The sequence below is a fragment of the Prinia subflava genome, chromosome 2 (genome assembly GCF_021018805.1).
Source record: "Prinia subflava isolate CZ2003 ecotype Zambia chromosome 2, Cam_Psub_1.2, whole genome shotgun sequence".
In the NCBI taxonomy this organism is placed as follows: domain Eukaryota; kingdom Metazoa; phylum Chordata; class Aves; order Passeriformes; family Cisticolidae; genus Prinia; species Prinia subflava.
In genome coordinates, this window is record NC_086248.1 from 102,515,844 (window position 1) to 102,536,221 (window position 20,378).

Below are 20,378 nucleotides of genomic sequence, written 5' to 3' on the forward strand. Positions count from 1 at the left end.
GGGCGGCACTTCCGGAGTCCCGCGCGGGGCACGGCGGGAGCTGTGCGTGGGCACAGTGGAAACCGCACGGGGCCACCGGGAACGCACCGGGATCGGGAACGGCACCCGGACCGCCCCCGGGTACCGGCACCCCGCGATCCGCGTCCAGCCCGCGTCAGGTGAGCCGCGTCTCCCCGCGGGGTGATAAGGGTTCGGTTCTTGCTCCGGGCAGGGGGATGCTTTTCCCCTCCTTGTTCTCATCCATCTCCTTTTTCTTTTCCCCTTCCATACCTAAGTTCTGGAGGGGCTGAGAAGTCAGTCACCAGAGATTCAGCTCCTGATCGATGGACCACCCCGGGACGTGTAGCTAGATCTTAAATCACACCTCAGACTCTTCTGACCAGGTTTATTTCCTGGTGCTGGTCGCTTGTGCAGCCTGCACATGGCAGTGCCTGTGTGCCCGGGGAACTGCAGCCTCGGAGGGCTTTGTTTCACTGTGCCTTGCCCCAGGAGACCTTCTCTGGGTCTTCCTGTCTGCCTGAGTGGCTGCTGCGGGCTGGCCGGTGGAGTGCTGAAAAACCTGGCTGGTGAGGAGGGAATGGGCTTTAGGGAGCTGAGGAACGCAGTGTGCTCTCTGCGGGATGGGGGAGTAGGAAATGGGATCAGGGGCAACGGCTGTTCACATCCATCGGCGTCTTCATCCCTTAGGATATCGGTGTTCTCCGATGAGGCAGGAAAATTACTTGAAGAAGTGTAAAAACAGGATCTTGAAATCTGCGTCTGCTTGGCTGTCCGTCCTGTAAGAGGAAATTGAAGGGATGAGATCCCAGGTGGAGCATGGTTGTTAAACTGTGCACATGACACAAAACCCTAATCCTGCTCCAGGTGCTGGTAGGATGACATGGCTAATATGGACGCCTTGATCTTCCAGCGGAGCAGCAGGAAGGGTTTTTCCTGGCTTCTCTCTCTGCAGGGAAACTGGGAGGAGGTGTCTCTGTGTGTGTGTAGGGACAGTCCATATCCACGGAGAAGTGTGCCCAGACGTGTTGGGACTTGTGATGTCCCCTTCACTCCCACACCTTGCTGCCTGTAATAAACGCCAATCGCTTGTTTTAGAAATTTATAAAAGTTTAATAAAAATAAAATGGTTATAAAAATAATAATACAAATATAGTAATAAAAATTAAACAATTAGAGTTAGGACAATTAATGAGACGATAACAGCAAAGAGTTACAGCCCGGGCTGGGTACCTCTTCCTGGACAAAAGTGAGCCAGGAAATCGACGCCATTAAATTTACTCCTTAAGAGGAGTAACCTATTACATATACAAAAACACTTCATGATTATGCATATATTTTATTTAAAACAAGAAATTCGTCTGGTACTTGTCAAAAATTTTCAGTTAATCCCCAGGTGCCTTTGAGTCTAAGTCAGGCTTGAAGAGGTGGTTTCTGTTGATAAGGAAAGCCATAAATTCCTCTTCTCTGGAAAACTTAGGGGTTTCTGTAATTGTTATCTCTGTGCAAAGAATTTCTTGATTATCTTCTCCTTTTCTTGAGCTAATAAAAAGAATACCTCACACACATAGTTTCTATTTTAACTACTAAAGCTTAATTTTAATTACAAAACTACATTTACTATATTATTAAAATGTTAATACAGCATAACTTTCCAACCCAGCATAATACATATAGTAAATATCTGCGTAGAGCCATATAATATGCATTTTTCACACTGCCTAATGATAACCTGATGCTGTTCCTGAAGAGGCACTTGGCTTTGCTCATGGCACGATTTGCAGTGAGAATTGCTGGCGGCCTCTCTTGGTTATTTTCTGTTTTTTGCTCAGGAGATGGTTGTTCATCCTCAGGTGCAATTTGGAACTATTCAATAGTGGCAGCTTTACTCTGTTCCCAAAACCACCTTCCCAATGGGCTGGCTTTAGGTGTGGTGACTTTGTGGTTCAGCATGTGTGCGTCCCATGCCCAGAGCCCTGCTCCAGGCAATTCCAATGGCCCCACAGGTTCTTAGCACCACCAGGATTCCTGGTGGACACTCAGCAGTGCTGGCACTGGGGCTCACCTGTCTCTAGATGGACATGGCTTGGATGCCAAGAGGGAAATATGAGCTTGGTTTCAAGTTCAGTTCCTAAATAAAATACTTGGCTGGCATGTGGGGGTCTGTGAGCTGGGAGGGATTTTACAAGTGTGTTCCAATCCATCCCTGTGGCAGGTTCAAGGGAGCTGTCCTGGGAACAACTCCAGCCAAGCATTTCTTGCATGGAAAGGGGTCTGCTGTGGGATTTTGGGGCAAGAAGGGGAGGAATGGGCTTGGGGACTGCCCATCGTGTAGTTCAGAGCCCTTCCTGGGCCGTCTGGGGTCTCTGGTTGTTTTGGTGAGTCCCATGTGGATGTTCAGGCATCTCTTCCCTTTCCAGGAACCTTTTTCCAGTGAGGAACAGAGAGAGGCATGAAAGCTTGGAGTTGTTCAGAGCTGAGCTGGCAGATGAGTCTGTAGCTCCCAGCAAATCTGACCTCTCTGCTTGGCAAGAGCTGTGCTCTACAAAACCTCTTAGTTCTGGTGTTTGGAGACCTCAGACAGTGAAATACTTTTATCTCACTGTATGTTGTTTTTTTCTTCCAGTGAAGGAAAAAGGTTGGAATTAGGAAGGCAGCAGATGGAATACTCAATGGCTGATCCACACCAGTAAGCCTGTTTAAAAGCTTCTTGGGGGTTATTTTATTTTAGTTACAAAGGTTTAGTTATCTTTGAATGCCTTCAGAATGTTGTCTTGAAGATTTTTCAATAACAATACACTTATATTCATATGCTAAGTGTAATGCAAAATTCATGTCTTCAAGTTATTGATGAAGTAACTGCAGCAGTAACATAAATGCCTCATTCTGTGGATACTAAAAGCTTGGGAATAACCAACATGCAGTTTGGCTTTAACCTATTTTTACAAAATCACCACAGCTTAGTCCAAGCTAGAGAATCCCTGGGTCGTGGAAAGTTGAAAGCCTTAAGAAGCACTAGGGGATATTCCAAGTTCTGGTCCTGCTCCTTGGATTCTTTCTGCAAGGTCTATATAATTTAAATTGCATGGACAGTCTGTACAAAAAAACCCCAACAAACCCAAACCCTAAACAGCAAACCAAAGAAAAGAAAAAAAACAAAACCTAAAGTCCCAACAACAAGAGAGGACTAAGTAGTGTCATCTAATATTCCATTCCTTTCCTCAAAGGTATTCTGTAAAGCTCCAGGGACTGAGTGCTGGGTGCTGTGGGAAGCCCTCTTCTGAAAGAGGCAAAAAATGCAGATAAAAATTAGAAAAAAAAAGTCTGGACAGGTGAGGCAGCATCAAATGTACTTTATTTCCTATTTTTATTGGATTTGGTTTAATCTAATAGGTTTAAAACAGCAGTTTCTCTGAACATCTTGGGGGCTTTGGGTTGCAGTTTCCCTCCTGGCTGAAGTGGAGCTGTGAGCCAGGGGTATCTTTGGGGGGGTTCCCATTTCCCTGTGTTGGCATTAATGCCTTGTGGCTGCCCTGGAGGCACATCAGGAAAGACGTCTGGCTGGAAGGGAATTCAGGTTTGTAGGTGGGAGAGAACTGGGTTAGATGGATTTCCAGTGCCCCTCTTGGTGGCACCATGGATTTAGACAACTGTGAAACCTCAGCCTCGCTGTTTCTGCTTGGGTGACTTTCAGAACACGTTCCTCTGCTACAGTTTTCATTTTGATTTAATGTGATAGAAGTGACTAGCACATAATCCATTTAAAACACAGTTACAGGAGATTTTTAATGTGATTACCCTTTGGGACATCAACGCCCCTGCGTAAATCTTCAGGGAAGTGACACATATATATTTATATAAATGTAGGTGTGCAGAAGAACGAGTCTCCTCCTTTCTGGGGTCTGAGGCAGTTGCCTCCCGGTGTTGGTGTATGTGTCTGAGGCACAGCAATTGTGATGGATGCTTTTGGTTTATTTTCATACCTTTAAGTGCCTGTTGTTTGCCCTGCAGAGTGAGGCTGAAGCTGCAGAAGCACCTGGCAGCGGTGTTGGTGCGGCAGGAGCTGGCCCTGCATCGGAACCAGGCCTTGCGCCGGGAGTTCCTGCAGCTGGAGGCTCACATGGAAACCACAGGCTGGGAGAGCATCCGGAAGATGGAAGTAACTTTCTATAAGACTTGATCATGGGTGTTTGCTGTTGTTATGCAGGAATCTCCTAGTGTGTTCTAGAGCTGGAAGCAAACTCAATCAGAGTCTGTATTTGGTTGTAGAATACACATGTCTGAAGTACCCCAGATTCAACAGATGCTGCAAAAAAAAGCCAAGCCCTCAGGTTTCTTGAATCACATTGTTATTATTGTTGTTATTATTATGTCGTCATCCTATTCCCTAAAGTGCAGTTTGGGATGTTGCAAAGTGATGAGTCCAGATTTTTAAAAATGAAATTCCAATGTCTGCTTATGCCACTGATGCATGGAGCCAGGTTTTTGGGGGAGCACAGTCTGGGAGGGAAATGACTTAATTCCTGCTTTCTAAGAGCAATGTCACTCCTCAGAAACATTTGGCTATGTTTATTCCTCACACAGCAATAACCCAGGTAGTGCCTGTTGGATCTGGTGACATTCCCAGAACATCTTTTTGTGGCTGCAGTGCAGTAGCCTAGAATTCAGAGCCTGTCCCTGGGGTGTGTGATTCCCTACCTCTGATTTTTACTTGCTGTCTGAAGCAGAGCAGGAAGGGAGGTGTGCTGTGGTGCCAGCTTTCCCCTGCTGTTTTGAAGGGGTTTTTCCTCCTCAGCAGCCCTGGTGCACACCAGTCTGCCCAGTGTCAGGGCTCATGGTTCTGACACTTGCTATGAGTCCCAATTCCAGTGCCACAGGTTGAGCTGCACGTGGGTTTTTTGTTCAGTCCTTCCATTTTGGTGTTCCTGTGCCATCCATTTTATCTTTGCCAACTTAAAATTACTTTTCAGAGCTGCTGAACAAATGATATCTCCTCCGGGTTAGTTATGGAAAGCAGGAGAGTTATGGAGCACGCAATCATTTAATCTATCATGAGAGTACACAGAAAGAAATTATTGCTATTTTCTCTCCTTTTTTTCCATACAGAATGCCCTTTAGGAGTGCTTTATCACAACTCTGCATGCATTTTTTTCATAGCTGTAGCTCACAAAACTCCTTTTGTTTCTGAAAGATGCACTTTTGCTCCCCATGTTTGGTCAGTAATTCTTAGGAGTATAAATAAATGCACTTCAGCTTTCAACAAAATCCAGGAGTTACATCTGAGTTTCTTTTGAGCATCTCAGCTCCTCATGTGGTGAGGTTTTGTTCCCTAAAATTCCATGTTCGAGGTTTCCTGAGCAGCTCCTTCCTGGGAGCCGAGTGCACCGTGAGAGCAAAGGGTGGAGACAGGCAAGTTGATTGTGGGAAGAATTCATTCCCATGCCCGTTCCCTGCTTTTAGCCCCGTTGTGCTGCTGCTGGGGGCTGCAATTAGGAGCATGCAGGATTAATTGCAGGTGCTGCCTGCACGGTGCCCAGCCTGACTCCCAGTGCTGCTGCAATAAACCCCAGAGTGCAGCGAGCCACGTTTGGTGCAGCCAGCATGGAGCCTTCCCTGCCGGGCTGCTCTCTGGAACGTCTGCCAGGGATTGTTCCTCACAGCAGCCTAGTTAGCTGTAAGATGGGGCATGAAAAACACATTGTGGAGCTTGTTTCATCCCAAAGCAGCCGAATCATTGTCTGGAGGCAGCAGCAATAATTCAGTGTTACAGATGCTAGTTCGGATGCAATAAATATGAGTCAACAAGTTATTGCTGTTCTGTAGGATTCTAAATAATGGAGATGAATAAATGTGTGGAATGAATGTATGGAAGCCCTGCAGCAGATTGTGTACAGGCCACGCTGCTTGGGCAGGGGAGTGGAAAAATGAGGAGCAAATGAGATCCCTGCTTTTAAATATAATCTGAGTTAAAAAGGCTGTGAGGGGTTTGCATTAAAAGGTGCACATTTTGCGAAGTAGTATCTCTTGGGTTGGGGGGTAGGGAGGTTGTTCGGCCTCCAGTTTTGTGTGACAGATTTGTTCCCTTTTAGGAATGGTACGGAAGGGAGATTAAAAACCTGTTATCCCTTCGAGAGGGCAGCTTGTCACCAGGAGGTGACACGGAGGAAGGATCCAGCGAGCAGGTAACAGGGGGGAAATGGGCTTTATTCCAGCGCCGTGCTCTCCTCGGAGCTGTGCAGCCTTTCTATGGGGATTGTAGTGCTGGCACGTGCAGTGTGAAATTGTGTGTAGTGCCTGAGAGAAGGAGAACCACCTGGGTAAAAAGTGGAGTCGTTTCATCCAGAGAGCCGGAATTAAAAAAAACTCTGACTGCTTATGCACGTCTTCTTTTTGGCTTTTGTAAGTCCTGCGCTGGATGGTGTGGAGATGGTCATGACTGAGGAGGAAATGTTCCTAATGAGGGATATTTGCAGAACTGCAGCCGAGGAGCCGTGTGCTGTGTTTATAATTTTGTGTGTTCTGACCTTCCCTCAGGAGGAGCAGAAGGAGATTGCATATCTAAGGAACAGACAAAAAGACTGACAAGGAATACTTAAATATCTGCTGCCGTGTATCTGCAGTAATGCAGGCTCCTAATCCCTCCTCCCATCTCCATATAAATGACACAGTTCAAGACCAGAGCTGTTTTCTCCACTAAAAGCAGCAAAGCTCTTTTAGATGAAATGTCTAAAAACATCTTGTAATAACTTGGAGCATGCTGGCAAGAGTAGTCACTTGTGACTGTGTGTGGAAGCCCCTCAGCCAGGTGGCGCCGGAATAGGCAGGATGGGAGCATCACTCCATTATTCCGAGGAGCCGGCAGCACGCGCGTCCCTTAGGCTACAGCATTCATTAAGGAAAGCTTACTGGGCTGAAAGCTGGGAACAGATGATAACGGGATATGATTTTCATATTTAATGCATTCCTTGGAAGAGTGTGTGTGCTGCAGATTGATAGAAGAATCAACTGCTACTTTACTAAAAGACTTTCTAGTTTGCCCTATAGCTACCGATGGAATCATTCAGCCAAGAAATTAACTTTTTCCCCTTTTACCTGCTTTATGTATCTACTAAGCAGGCTGCTGCCTGCCAGGGAATGTTATTATGCAGTTAAATGTTTGGTATTTAAGACTCTTATCAGAAAAGAAACAGAGGCCACACTATTTTGTTTTTATAGTAGGAGGAAGGTTTTTGGTTTCCTTTCTTCAGTGCATTAGCAGTCGTTAATCTGAGTTTATAGGAAGTTTTCCCCATAGATTAAAAAGTTAAAAACCTTGAATTTAGAGCATTCTTTAAACTGTAATACACAAAGCAGTGAACCCTAGCAGCCTTGACCTATAAAGGCAGGCCTGTGGCAGGGTGCAAATTGTGGTTTGAACTGGGAGGTGTTGTGGGGAAGGGTGAGTTTATTTTGGAATGTGAGCTGTCCAATTAGGGCAGACAGTGTGGGAGATGGGATTTCCAGCCGATGGAAAAGTTGGCATTAGTACTAGAGCATCAAAGGCTTGTGCTGTGACTTGGGGGTTGAAAACTATGGGCACGTTTGGGGCATTATGACAGTGTGGCGTGTACCCAAAAAAGTCAATTTGTGTATAATAATGGAGTGGGTTGTGGATTCCTTTATCCCGTGTCCTCTTCCTCCTCAGCTCTCTCCTGAAACACAGAGGTAACTTCAGCTACATTGTGCATTTTTGCCATGTCCCTGAGCTGTGTTTCAGCTCTTAATTCTGCTTTTTTTCACTTCAAATGTGCTGGTTCCTTTGTCCAAAACACAGGAGTTTGTTCTCAGTGATGTGGCACCAAGTCAGTCACAGAGAGAGTGTGCCGTCAGCCATGTTGGTTGTCCAGGATACAACTTAAGGAACTGGTTTTATTTCCCAGCACTGAGATTGGGATGGCTTCCTTCAGGCTGGTTGGGATGCAGTGACTATATGATGACTGCCTCAGTGACATCTTGGGGGGTCATCCCTGGGCCTTGGGGACCCAGAAGGACAATCCCAGAATCAGCCTTCTACAGATGGGCAGTATCCCAATGCTCAAACACCTTTAGGAATGTCTGGTACATTCCTGAGCCATGGGATATGTGCCCTTTTGGGTTCCCAGTGTCCAGGGGAGTCCTTAAGGTCAGAAGTCCCACACTGAAGAGCTCCTTCACAGCTGGCAGAACTGTACAGCCCAGACTCCTGGATCCTCTCTGCTAGGAAGTCAGCTTGGAAATTCTTCCTTGGAGCCTTCTGAAGATTTTCGGACTTGGGCATGCTGGAACCTCCCAGGAGGGTCTTGTGGGTGGCAGAGTCCCTTTCTGGGGAAAGGGATTGATAGGGATGTGTGCTATGCCTGTGCCTGCTTGAAATCCATTTGTTTTGGTGCACAAGAGCTGCCAAAGCCATGTAGGACTGGCAGGAGGCATTTGAAAGCACCAAATCCCACACCTGAGAAGAAATTAGGAGGACCCTAAGAGCAGTGGTGATGGGATAAGCGGTAAACTTCATCTGAGTGGCAAACCTTTACTACTACTTAAAGTGACTTCATGGCTTTTTGTTCTGCTCCTTGTTACATGGAATTTGAGCTTTTTTAAGGAACCTTGGTCACAAAGTAGATAAGATGCCTTTGTTTCCTTTCAGGTGGGCTTGGCAGCTGACTTGGTGTGGGAGGAAGAGGTTAGGCAGTGAAAGAGAGGGAAGAGATGTGGAGGTGACTGTAAATTGTGCTGCTGGGATTTGGGGCTGGAGAGGAAGCCTTGCTTGGTGTGAACTGTGGCGTTATGGTGGTTCATTTTGCCTTTGCATAAACTGGCCGTGATCCTGCAGCAGTCATGGTGGCAGCGGCCAGTCCTCCTAAATTGTCCTGATTGAGTAGGTTTGCAAAGGAGAAGAGGCAAGTGTTAAAACATTGGGATTTAGCAGCAGAGTTGTACTCCTGAAGCTGTTTCTGTGCAACAGTCCTTGCAGGAAAGTGCCGTTCAAAATGTGTCTACCCTGTGTCCCACGTCACCTGGTGGGAAAGGCCATGTCGCTGCCATGGGAAGAGCAGGAGGAAGACAGTGAAAGTGAGTTTTGCCTTGTTCTGTGGTGTGAGAGAGGCTGGATCTGCTGAGTGATTCACATATTGGACACGATGGTCCCTGGGCTCTGGGCCTTGTGGGCAGCTCTAAATGTTATGTATTGGTCCAAGGTCTCCAAACCTTGGAGATCCTAATCCCAAAGATTTGACTCTTTGTGAAATCCAGTCACCATTTAGATGGGTTGGAGTCCTTGGTGTGTGTGGGTCCCTTTTGGCCAGGCTGGGAGTGCAGGCACTTTCAGGTGTTTTGGCTCTTGGAGCTTTAATGCAGGCCTGGGCCTTCATTTCACACTGGGATGCATGGAATGTGTGCCAGGGGTTGTGTAATATTAATGCCACAGCAAAGTCTTTAATTCTGTGACACTTTTCTCCTCAGAGTCCAGCTCCATGTGTTGCACATTGTTTGTCGCCCGTTAGTCTCCTTCAGCCATGTCCCACTGTGTGTTTCAGGTGCCGCGGGCCAGAGGACAGGTGGGAATTGGCACCAGTACAGCTGTGCCAGGAGAATTGGGCCATTCAGCAGCAGCCTTGCTGGGCTCCCCCACATCAGCTGCCTCAGCCACAGGAGGTTTGGGCTCACAGCAGGAGCCCCCTCGGCGCTCCCCATCCCCTAAGAGGCTCGGTCCCGAGACCGGGAGTGATGCTGGAGAGAGTGAGGAAGGAGCAGCAGGACATGGGGCTCTGGTTGCCAGTGAGGAAGGCTCTGAGCAGCTCACTTCAGTTTTTGGTGCCAAAGCAGCCCCCCCGGTGCTGGGACAGCAGCAAGGAAGTGTTCCAGGTATGGCAGTGGGATGTGTCCCTGTCTGCCTCCACCCCAGCCAGAGCCATGCCCATGGCTGCTATTCCTCCTGCACCTCTGGCACTGGGCTTGGAGTGTGGTGGTTCTTACTTCTTTTTTCTCTGTTTCTTTCTTCCTTTCTACTCCCTTTCCTCCCAGGCTGCTCACTGGGAAGGGTGCGCTGGGGGCTGATCCTGAGCTGTGAGGGAAGATTTCCTCACTGCTGTACCCACAGAGGCTCTGGCGTAGTCTAAGCCTCATCTGAAGAGATTTAATGTGAACCTGCTTCAGCAGAGGGGTCATTTCTGGTTCAGGCTGATTCCCTTCTCCCTCAGAGCTAGTGCACAATAGCTGATTGATTTCCCCAGAGCTGATACGGTCAGGTAGCTGGTCTCTGTACCGAGGTGGTTTTTGAGGAGTGCCAGGTTGGTTCCCAAACCCCAAAGGCTGCACAGCCCCCCTGGACTCCCCCTTGTGAGAGGACCATGGAAGGACAGGGGCTGAGGGCAGGGAAGCCCACAGACAAGAGGAGCGGATAGATGGATGGATGCATGGTTGCATGGATGCATAGATGCATGGATGATCCCTCACATGGCGTGAACAGTGGTGGGTCACCTTGGTTTCAGTTCCTACACTGTGATCTACTCCATGATTCTGCTAATGTTTTAAGAAGAATAATTACAGGTTTTACATCTTTGATTCATTTTTTTTGTTGTTGTTATTACAGGGGCAAAGTCTGGCCTGAACAGCTGGTGGGCTCGCACGGAGGGGAGCAGTGCTGAGCTCCCAGTCCCTGCCGGTGCTGAGGAGGAGGCAAGGCCAAGCATTCCCAGCAAGCGGCAGGAGCAGGGCAGGGATGCCTGGGCTCCGGAGGGCTCCCTGCTGCCCCCACCAAGCCCTCTGGTGGCCCAGAAGGAGCCCTTGGACAGCTCAGCACCACACAGGTACCACCTCCCTGTTTCCTGGGTCAGCTGGGCTGGTCAGGGCACCAAAGATCACGCTAAGATCTCCCCTGTCCTTTAGTACCTTGTACCTCTGGTGGATGTTCAGGGGTTTTGGGCACCTCACTAGGGTCAGAGCTGGCAAGTGAAGGATTTGTTGCTAAAATGTAGATGATATTCTTTAAATGTATGTAAATCTTATTCCAGTGACTCTACTTGGTAAAACTTCAAGGGGTTGAAGTGTTTGAGCATTTTGTTTGGAAATACAGTAAGAGAGGACGAGGATAATGCACTGCAGACACAGGGTCTGTCCTCTGCTGCCGTGTGACAGTGGCAGGATTTTGTGGCGAGCAAGTGCAGCGCCATAGCATCAGCTGTAAATCCATCCCGGCAGGATTTTCGGCCCTGCAACGCCCTCATGAGACAGGGAAGTGCATCCCTGTCCCAGGATGTCCCTGGGCGGGGCAGTGCCCAGGGCAGGATGGTTCCCGGGGCTGGCCCAAGATCACCCGGGAGGACTGGTAGGTCTGTAGCGGGACATCGTGCAAAGGAAACAGTGCTTTTACCCCAGGAGAACAAGTGCTCCTGTAGAAGGAATTCTATTCTGTCAGTTGGTTGGAATTTCCCATCGTGGTTGTTTGCAGTGTTTAAATCTGTTAATGTCTGTTCCTGGGCACGTTTAGGTAGTGCTGACGGCTGTGCTGGTTTGGGTGTTGACACCTGAGCAGAAACTGGGGGCCATCGGCAGACACTTGTGTAACTTTATCCCTTCCCATTTGCATCGGGCTGTTGCTCTCTATGGAAACATCATCTGATTTACATGTAAATAGCTTTCCCCCAGTCCTCCCTTTGTATCCCACCTGTTAATCACAGCAGAGCGAGGGGAGAGCACCGAGTGGAGTGCCGGTCTCTGCTAGTACCAGCAGTTTAACCTTGTGTTCCCTCGCCGGCGAGGCCTCGTTGTGCAGCGCCTGATGAGACGTGGAGCAGCTCTCGAGGCCCGGGGAAATTATACACAAGGTTTGAGCGCCTGCATTGTCCCCGGGGCACGGCTGGAGCCACGGCTCAGAGCTCTCCTCCCGTTGTGCCAAGCTGAATGCCTCCGCTTCTCAAGGCCATGGAAGTGGGATCACCACTGCTTGCTGGTGCTGCAGAAAAGATACAGGTTTTAATTTGCTTTACCTGAAAATGAAAAGGCAGCTCCACCGGCAGGAGCGGAGGAGCAGCTGTTCCCTTGTGGTGCTTACAGCCAGGTGGGCTTTCCAAGGCACCTGGAATGCAGTGTGCACACTTGAGACTTGCAAAACTAATCAGTCAAAAATCTTGTGGAAAAGCTTGCAAGTGATTAGTACATGAATTTCAATTGTATATGTTACACAAAGTACGGGAATGTAGCTTCCTTAGCTCTGTCACACCACGGATTCACAACATGTGATGTTCTTCCAGCCCCCATGGGTTTCTCTTGTGAAATTCCTGTGCTGGCTGAAGAAATGTGCTGAAATTTGCCAAATTCTGTGTATTTGTTGCCTTAAGCTGAAATATCTGTAGCTTGGACTCTCCCACTGCAGCAGTGTCACTGTGGCATCAGAAGGAAGCACTGTTCATACACTTTTGGTGAGTTATCTGGAACGAGTACAAAGGTTGGTGTTGAATGGAGCAGAGACCATGGCTGAGTCCGCAGGCAAAACCAGTCCTTGTTAAGTGCCAGGAAGCCACAAGTTTTCATCTTTAGAGCAAATGCCTCTCCTGTCTTACTGCAGACATGCCAGCCTCTGTTTTTTAAGGAGTTTCGGGTTTTTTCCCTGCAGTGAAGTGTTTGCAGCCAAGGAAGGGAGTTGTTGGGAAAGGTGATTGAGCATCTTGTTGCAGGTCACAGTAGGGTGCTGTAACTTCACTGCCTCAGTTATTAGCACTGATGATTGTTGGGCTGTAGCGTCGGTGTTCTGTCGCCTGTGGGATCAGAGGCTACTCTCCTGCCTTCCCACACCCAGCCCCACGGGAACAGCCTGGGATGGGTTTCCTGTCAGCAGCACACACACACACACCCCACACCCTCCTACACGCCACCCCCCCCCCTGGCTCCACCTCACGTGGAGCTGCTGATCCAAGGGGAAAGGCTCCATGTCTTCTTACCATTCCCTGCAGCACCCAGCCCTTTCTTTGAGGGCTTAAACCCGGGGGGGCAGGAGGCAGGGGGAGAGGGTCTCTGAGAATTAGTGTGGAGAAAGATGATGACTATTTTAAGGCCTGAACTGAGGGGATGGAAAAAGGCAGAGCTTATGCCTATGCTGGTTCAGCTGCATTGAGGAGGACTTAGCACAGATGGATTGTGCATTACAAAATGTAACACATAATTCAAGCTGTCAGCTTAATCAGACTGTTTCCAGGAAGCAACCTGTAAAAGAGAAGGACCTCTTGTTTGCTGACCTCTGATCCGTAGCCTGCTGCAGATTGTCATACATTTTGTTTTTCTTTATGTTGGTGTCCCTTCCTTCCCCTTTCCTTTTTGTTATTGTATCCCTCTCGAGTGGCACCCTGGAAGGACCACCCAGCAGGAGGAAAACAATGGGAAATGAGCTGGCTGCTGGAATACAGGGTTTGTAAGGCTGGGGGAAGGAGAAAGCACTGTTTAACTGCCTATGTGATCTCCCTGGCATTGTTTTGCTTATTAAATGTCTAGGAAGCTCGGATAAAGACACAGCAGCCCCCACTTAATTGTTCACTGTTGCCCAACACTCGGAGGGAAAACAGCTTTCGGCACAGCTCAGCACGAGTGTGAAAACGCTGAAAGTTTTTGTGCACAGAGCTTCTCCCTGGAGGCAGAGTAAGCCAGGGTTAACTGTGGAAACGTCAGCTCCTGCATGTGGGGGAAAGAAAGAAAACTCCCTTTTGCCCCAGCTGTGGTGTTCATTGCTCGCCGAGACCTGGGCTGAGAGCCCCACAAGGCGGCAGCCAGGGACCTGAATAGCCATTTACACCTCTGTCCCGGGATTATCCCGCGGCATTGTTTCAGTGGTTAGGTCCTCATTTGCATCATTATAGAGGTGCAGCCTCATCAAAACCCCTCTGAGGTCCAGGGCTTTCCCCATACCTGTAGGTAGTCACCAGATTTGTTTCGCTTGTGGAAGTGAAGGAATTAAAGTATTCACACAGGGGTTATTTCCATGCAGCGGCTCAGCCTGGGCTGATTTGTGGATGGTTTGTTTGCTCATGTGCTTTTTTTCCCCCCTCTCTTTCCTACGGAGCTCGGGAACATGGCTTTTATGGTTTGCTTTGGACAGCTCACACGAGGCTGTTTGTTTTCCCAAGGGGTGCGATGGGAATGCACTGAAGTGCCCTGTCACACATCGGTCACTCCCACCCTGAATGTCCACCCGCAGGTCCGGTGGAACACTGGCCGAGCTCTCAGAGCTCTGCCGTGCGCTGCAGCTCCTGGAGGACCTGGTGGAGAGGACAAGCCCCTGGCATCGGGCACTGTACCAGCACCAGCCCTCGGGGACAGCAGAGCTGCCCAGGTGAGTGAGTGCAGCCCAGGTGACAAATGGCCTGTGCCAGAAAAACACAATAAATGGAGCAAGAGAGCAAAGGGAATCCCCAGAACTCGGGTGTTGCCAAAACCAGTGGCAGAGAGCCTTTGTTGTCTCTCTTCAGCCTCTGGGCCCCTAGGTACAGAACTGGGAATTGTTGGTGACTTAATTGACAACGATGCACAGCCTCCGCAGATGGAGACTCTTGTAGGCACCTGATGATGGGAGGATTCCTCGAGAATTAGGAAGAGGGGGCCCAAACAGGCCCGCCTCTCAGCCTGCCACTGGAGGCAGCTCCACCGAAGGGATGTGCTCAGCTTCCCTCTCCCTGGGAGGCTGCACCTGGCATGTTCCAAGTGCCGCGTGTGACCTTCCTGTCCTGTCCCATATGTGTCACAGAGCACCATGGATGTTTGTCCCTCTGGCTGTCCTCTAGCTGTCCTGTCTCCAGGCTAGGATGGGCTGTGCTCATGGGGCTTGTCCCCCTGCTTTGTGTTGCAGTGCTTGTCCTGGAGCCAGCGGGCTGGCTCAGGGCAACCTGGAGGTGATGGAAGCCGTGGTGCTCCAGCAGCTCCAGGCCATGTCCCAGTGCGCACGGAGTGGGAGCCTTCCGCTGGAGAACACCAGCGAGACCATAGGCAGAGCAAGGCATGCGGAACACACCAGGTATGGGGGGCATGGAACCCACTGGGGGTGAGGAAGATCGTTGTCTCTGCCCTGGATCCGTGCTGTCCCTCTAGCGCCAAGGCAGCCGTGCCTGCGCTGACAAACAGCTGTCAGAGCCTCATGCACCTTGTGGTGCTCGCAACGGGAGTGTTCAGGACTTCATTTATTTCCCTCTCATTCCCCAGTGGTGGCTCCTGCTCCACAGGGCAGCCCCAGGGTCCCCCCAGTCCACAGTGTCTCCCATTCTCTGGCAGGCAGGGAATTGCAGGAATTCCAGACACCTCTAGCCAGTCATTCCCAGGATCTGAAAGTAAGGATGGGAAGGGAAGGGAAATGTAATTTTGAGAAGGAAATTATTCTGTGTGAGACAGAAGATGCACATAGCCTTTAAAAACAACAAAGGTCAGTTATTCAAAATGGGCTCTTTTTTTCCCATGCATATGCCACAAGGACAAGTGAGAATTACTTTTTTTTTTTTTCCCCCAGGTCTCTTTAACCCAGGAATGAAAACAATTTCCATTTTGTCTTGCTTAGTTTCTCTCTAGACCTCCCTCCCTGTTGCAGGCTTCACAGTGCTCAAGTGCTGGCAGGATCGGGGCACTTGTGAGCGCTGCAGAAGGGTCTCTTTGCAGTACCTACCTCTCCTGCAAGGCTGATACGCCTGTGGGCACCAGCAGCTCCTTGTGTCTCCTGAATGGTTTCTTAGGGACAAACACTCATAGAGTTAATTGGAATTCACTCCTCTGAAACTTCACTGGAGCAACAGGAAAAACAAACAGCTTTGGCAAACAAAAGAATTGCAGGACTGAGATTTTTTACATTAAAAGACACCTTGGATGCTTTTTTCCTTTTCTCTTTTTATTCTTTCTGAGCAAAAGACAAGCCTGGGGCAGCGGGTGCCTGGCTATGCCCCAGGGAGTGAGCAGGCCATGGTGCTGAGACTGGGGCTGTGTCTTTGGAACCTGAGCCTCAGGACACGGAAGGCATCATGATGATGATGGTGATGGTGATGATGATGGTCACCCCTGCCCATCTTGCAGAACTCACAAGTGGCTTCCTACATTTTCCACATTGAACATTTTTAAAAGAAAAAGTGGGAATTAAGGACCAGACAGGTGGTGGCTTTTCCCAGCACGTGTGGGTGGGATGTCCCACTGAGGGTGCCGATTTGTTCCTCAGGGACACAGACACTCTGCGGACTCTCCTGAGCCACCACGGCTTGTTCCTGAAGCAGCACCAGGTTCGGCTCCCAGAGAGGGTGGCAGAGATGTTTGAGCAGCTGCTGGCTTCAGGAGAGGAGGAGCAGGACGGCCAGGTAGGCACGGACACCTTGGGTAAATCGGGCATTGGAGGCTCCTCTGCACCGCTGCGGCTGTGCTCTGGCAGGGTGTGGCTTTCAGGGCAAGGATGGGCAGTGTGTGGTTAACCAGCCCTGGGGTCTCGGAAATATGTTCAGTGCTTCATCCCACAGGAAAAGGGACTTTTTAAGGTCCCCACCCTTCACACCAGTCAGGCATTGGAACAAGTTCACCCCTTCGCTCTGGTGCAAACCATCACAAGGCTTCTGTCTTTGTCTGTCTCTGTGACTTTTTATCACAAATGATGTATTTTGACCTGTTTTTTTAAGCAGAGTGAGGTTTGGTGCTGAACACACAGAGCATTTTATAAATGGTGGCACAGTCATGGTTTTTCTAAGTTATTGCAAAAGGTTATAGCCAACTATTTAAACAAATCAATAGAAATGGCATTCCATCAGCTGTGATTGCCTCAGTCTCTTACTGTGCTGTTAAACAACTGTTTTACTAAACAGTGAGAGAGTTAGGGCAGAACATGGAGTAGATTTCAGAGTCTCAAGTCCATATTCCTGTCCCATACCAAGCCCCAGAAGAGCACCCTAGAAGTCAGGTAATGGAACATCTAACAGAAATACCCTGAAAGCATATTACCCTAGGAATGTAGATTAGCCTGAATGTGTGTTGGAAAGTGCTTGAGGGGAAGGATAATGGAGCTGTGGCTGTTTCTGTTTTGAATGCTCAGGCTGTGCCAGTGCTGAGAGAGGCCCTTCCAGGAGAGCGTGGGGATGAGCCACCTGTCCAGAGTGATGAATTCTCTCTCAGCCTGCCATTGATCCCTACCAATGGCAGGGAAGGAAAGCAGGGAGAACTGGCACAGAGAGAACCAGGTAAAGGGGTGTTCCAGCTCTGGCTGCCTATGCTCTGGACATAGGGGAGTTCTGTCCAAATCCCCAGGGGACTGTGCAGTAGTTGCTGGCAGATCAATGTACATTTGTGATGGATTTGGGGATTTTCCTAAATATCTTGGTATCACTTGTGCTTCTGGCTATTTCCCAAACTGGTGGGAAGTGGTGCCTATGGTGATGGGTTTTTATGCAGGAGAGGAAAGGCTAAGCCCTGTAGCCACTATAAAATGGATCCGTGAGTTCTATATGCACATTTACAAAGTGTGGCCCATTTGGGAACTGAGGGATGTATTTGCTGCCTCTTGTGACAAAGCCAGACCGCAGAAGGAACTGCCAAAATGAAAGGGTTCATGTGGGGCCATTTCCCAGCTCAGGATGTGCCAGTGTCGGGGAGACCCAACTCATCCTTGCACACAGGGAGGGAATACATTATTCCAGTGATAGCAGCTCGTTTGCTCAACTCCTGGAGCACCCCTTCCATCAGAGTCTGGCAGCAGCAGACAATTAGGCTGCCGTGCTCTTTGCCTTTGCTTTTGCAGCAAATGCAAACAGGCTGCTCCAGGCACTAAAATCCACACCATTCTTATGTGCAGAGGTGACCAGACTTTGATTGAGTCTAATTTCCTGCAGTGGGTCTGGCACATGCCACCACTGCTGGGCGTTGCTGTGGGTTGTTTGTTTCCCAAATCCATCGGGTCTTCAATTCCTCAGGACATTTGGTTGGCTTGTCCTTCTGTGAGGAAGCTACAGAGAGCCAGAGTAGCAAGTTCCCAGTGGACACTGCTTTTAAGAGCAGTAATGGATAGTTTAGATCAATAAACAAGAGATAACAAAAGTGGGAAATTAAAGGGAGTAGGCCTTAAAAGCAAGCAAACCGGTCTGATGGCTGCTGCTTTGAAATGGTTTCATTACAGCGTGTTCACATCCAGAAGTCACAGGCTGGAGTGAAGATGACAGCGGGCAAGAAAGTGTGGTGGGAAAGATTCCCATTACAGGTGGAAGGGGTGGCTGCATATTAACCTCAGGCCCAGCATTCGACTGGGTTATACAATCACACCCCAGCAGCTCTGTGCAGTGGGTGACTTCAGAGGGAGCAAACCTCGCCGCTCACCCTGAGCGCAGATTAAATGTCACATCACAGAGTCCACATTGGCAGAAACAAAGGTGGGGAGCACAGCGCCTCTTTAATTCCTTGTAATGATGTTCCACGTTTGCACCATGTGAATATCTTCTCTGCGAGCCCATCAGGGCCTGCTGTTGGTGTTACAGGGGTCAGTCTCTGTGGGGAAGATGCAGTAATTATATGGCGAACTCCAGAGGCTGCTGATTTGATTCTTTCCGTGAATAATTGACTGGGGATCATTAGAATAAGTGTGGGGCAGATCCCTGCCAGCCAGTAGCCTCCTCTCTGCCTCCTGTACCAAAGCTACCTGATAACAATGGCTCCCTCCAGCCATTGGCATCACTGAGACTTCCCAACCTCTCCTGGTTCTCTCACGGAGCAGACATGCAAGTGCTAATATTTCCTATGTGCAAAAATGCCGAGAAGCTCCTCAGCCAAACCCAGTAACTCCAGTTCCAGCCTATCCCTTGCAAGGGAGCTGTCTCTGCTGTTCCTCTGTCTCCAGGAGTGAGGCTTCTTACACCTTACTTGAAAGCCAAGCTGCTCCTTTCAGACATGATTCATCTTCAGCCCGTGATCTTCTGGTTTGAAACACCAGGAGCCTTTTGGGGCTTTGGGGTTTGATGGACTTCACTGTAGGAGCTGTGTGGATGCACTTCCAAGCAGTCTTTAGGATGGCACTTCGGGAATGCTTCTAGAGTTTTGGTTCATTACAAGAGAACCAAAACATTCATTTACTTGAATATCTGTGAATATTCCAGAAGTATTTGTGTTGGTTCTTTAATGCCCTGTCCAGAGCTTGTGGGAGGGCCCCTGTGGATAATGGGCTTTAAAGGGATCGTACCTAGTGCACAGCTCACCCAGAGAGGAGCTGGCTGATAACAGCAATCTCCTGTGGTACCAGGTTAAGTGAGGATACAGTGGGAGAGCAGGGCTCATTCTCAGCTCCTCCATGGATGCTTTGTTTTTTATTGGGGAAGATGCGTAAAAGAAATCGTTCAGCTCTTTGGCTGTTCCTGAGGTAGGGGAAAAATGCAAGATTAAAAAGGATAAACCCCATTACTTCTCATTTTGCTGGATGAATGTTTAAGAGTCTCATTTATGAGTAGGAAATTGCTGATGTTATTGAAGGGGCAAGTTTGTTAAATCTTTAACAAAACCAGATTCTCTCTCTCTCCCCTTCACTTGTCTTTGATTTGAGCAGGCATTAAGGCTGTAGAGGATTTGATTAAAAATGGCATAACTGCTCCACTTGTTTGGCTCGGCTTTACAACAGCTGGAATGTCACCCATGTCAACCAACAGCTGCTCTCCAGGTCTAAAATCTCCTATAGGAATAAGGAGGAAAAGTGCTATTACAAAGAAAAAATTAGCCCTTCTTTATGTATTATATGGGCAAATGAAGGAGCACAATCTGGATTCTGCCTCCCCTTTCAGGCCAACAATCCTACCACCACTTTTCCTTCACCCACATATCCTTCTCGGTGAGGTCCTCCTTTGAGGATTCCAAGGTGCTGCTTGGAGTGCACCAATCAAGGCATTTAATAAGTCTCAGTCAGCCTTTTGCTCTGTTTGATACGTTTGGGATGGAGCAAGTTCGTCGGGCCAGTGCCAGGTTGGACACTGCACTTGAGTCAGTCTGGATGGTGCCATCCAACAGCTCATGTTAGACACTTGAGTTCCTCAAAGACCTTGGGGTCTTTCTTGAGTTGTGAATTCTGTGTGGAAATTCTTCTTCCATCTTTAAGCAGAAGCAGCAGCAGCTTGAGCACTGGTTTTGAGAGAGGTAATGCCATGAGCTGTGATACCTCATGGGAAATGGGGGGGTAATACTTTTTTTTTACTCCCTTTATATTTTTTCCCTCTCATTCTTGATTTTTCTTTCTTCCTGGGCAGGCTCTGGCACCTCTTTGGTGGAAGTGCCTGAGACCGAGCAGGATTTTTGCAGCTGCAATCCAAGTGCAGAAGGGACTGGGAATGTGCACAGTCAGTTAGGAAGTGAAGAATCCAGTTTGGACAGAAATACTGAATTGTCCTGGGTTGGGA

The 20,378-nt window shown here is 48.8% G+C and overlaps 1 protein-coding gene across 5 annotated transcripts in view; it reads left to right on the top strand.

Moving 5' to 3' along the window:
• The window catches only part of KIZ (kizuna centrosomal protein), a 30,837-nt gene continuing 10,459 nt past the window's right edge, over window positions 1-20,378 (top strand). For 2 of the 5 annotated variants that reach the window (XM_063391298.1, XM_063391297.1), the window contains exons 1-11: window positions 85-158; window positions 2,624-2,686; window positions 3,225-3,329; window positions 4,009-4,152; window positions 6,087-6,179; window positions 9,549-9,876; window positions 10,604-10,820; window positions 14,198-14,332; window positions 14,846-15,010; window positions 16,190-16,325; window positions 17,048-17,192. In XM_063391298.1, the coding sequence (XP_063247368.1) occupies window positions 3,294-3,329; window positions 4,009-4,152; window positions 6,087-6,179; window positions 9,549-9,876; window positions 10,604-10,820; window positions 14,198-14,332; window positions 14,846-15,010; window positions 16,190-16,325; window positions 17,048-17,192 (1,399 nt within the window). In that variant the 5' untranslated portion in view covers window positions 85-158; window positions 2,624-2,686; window positions 3,225-3,293. Of the gene's footprint in view, window positions 159-2,623; window positions 2,687-3,224; window positions 3,330-4,008; window positions 4,157-6,086; window positions 6,180-9,548; window positions 9,877-10,603; window positions 10,821-14,197; window positions 14,333-14,845; window positions 15,011-16,189; window positions 16,326-17,047; window positions 17,193-20,378 lie in introns of all 5 variants that reach the window. The other 3 variants (XM_063391300.1, XM_063391299.1, XM_063391301.1) reach the window with 2 other exon arrangements.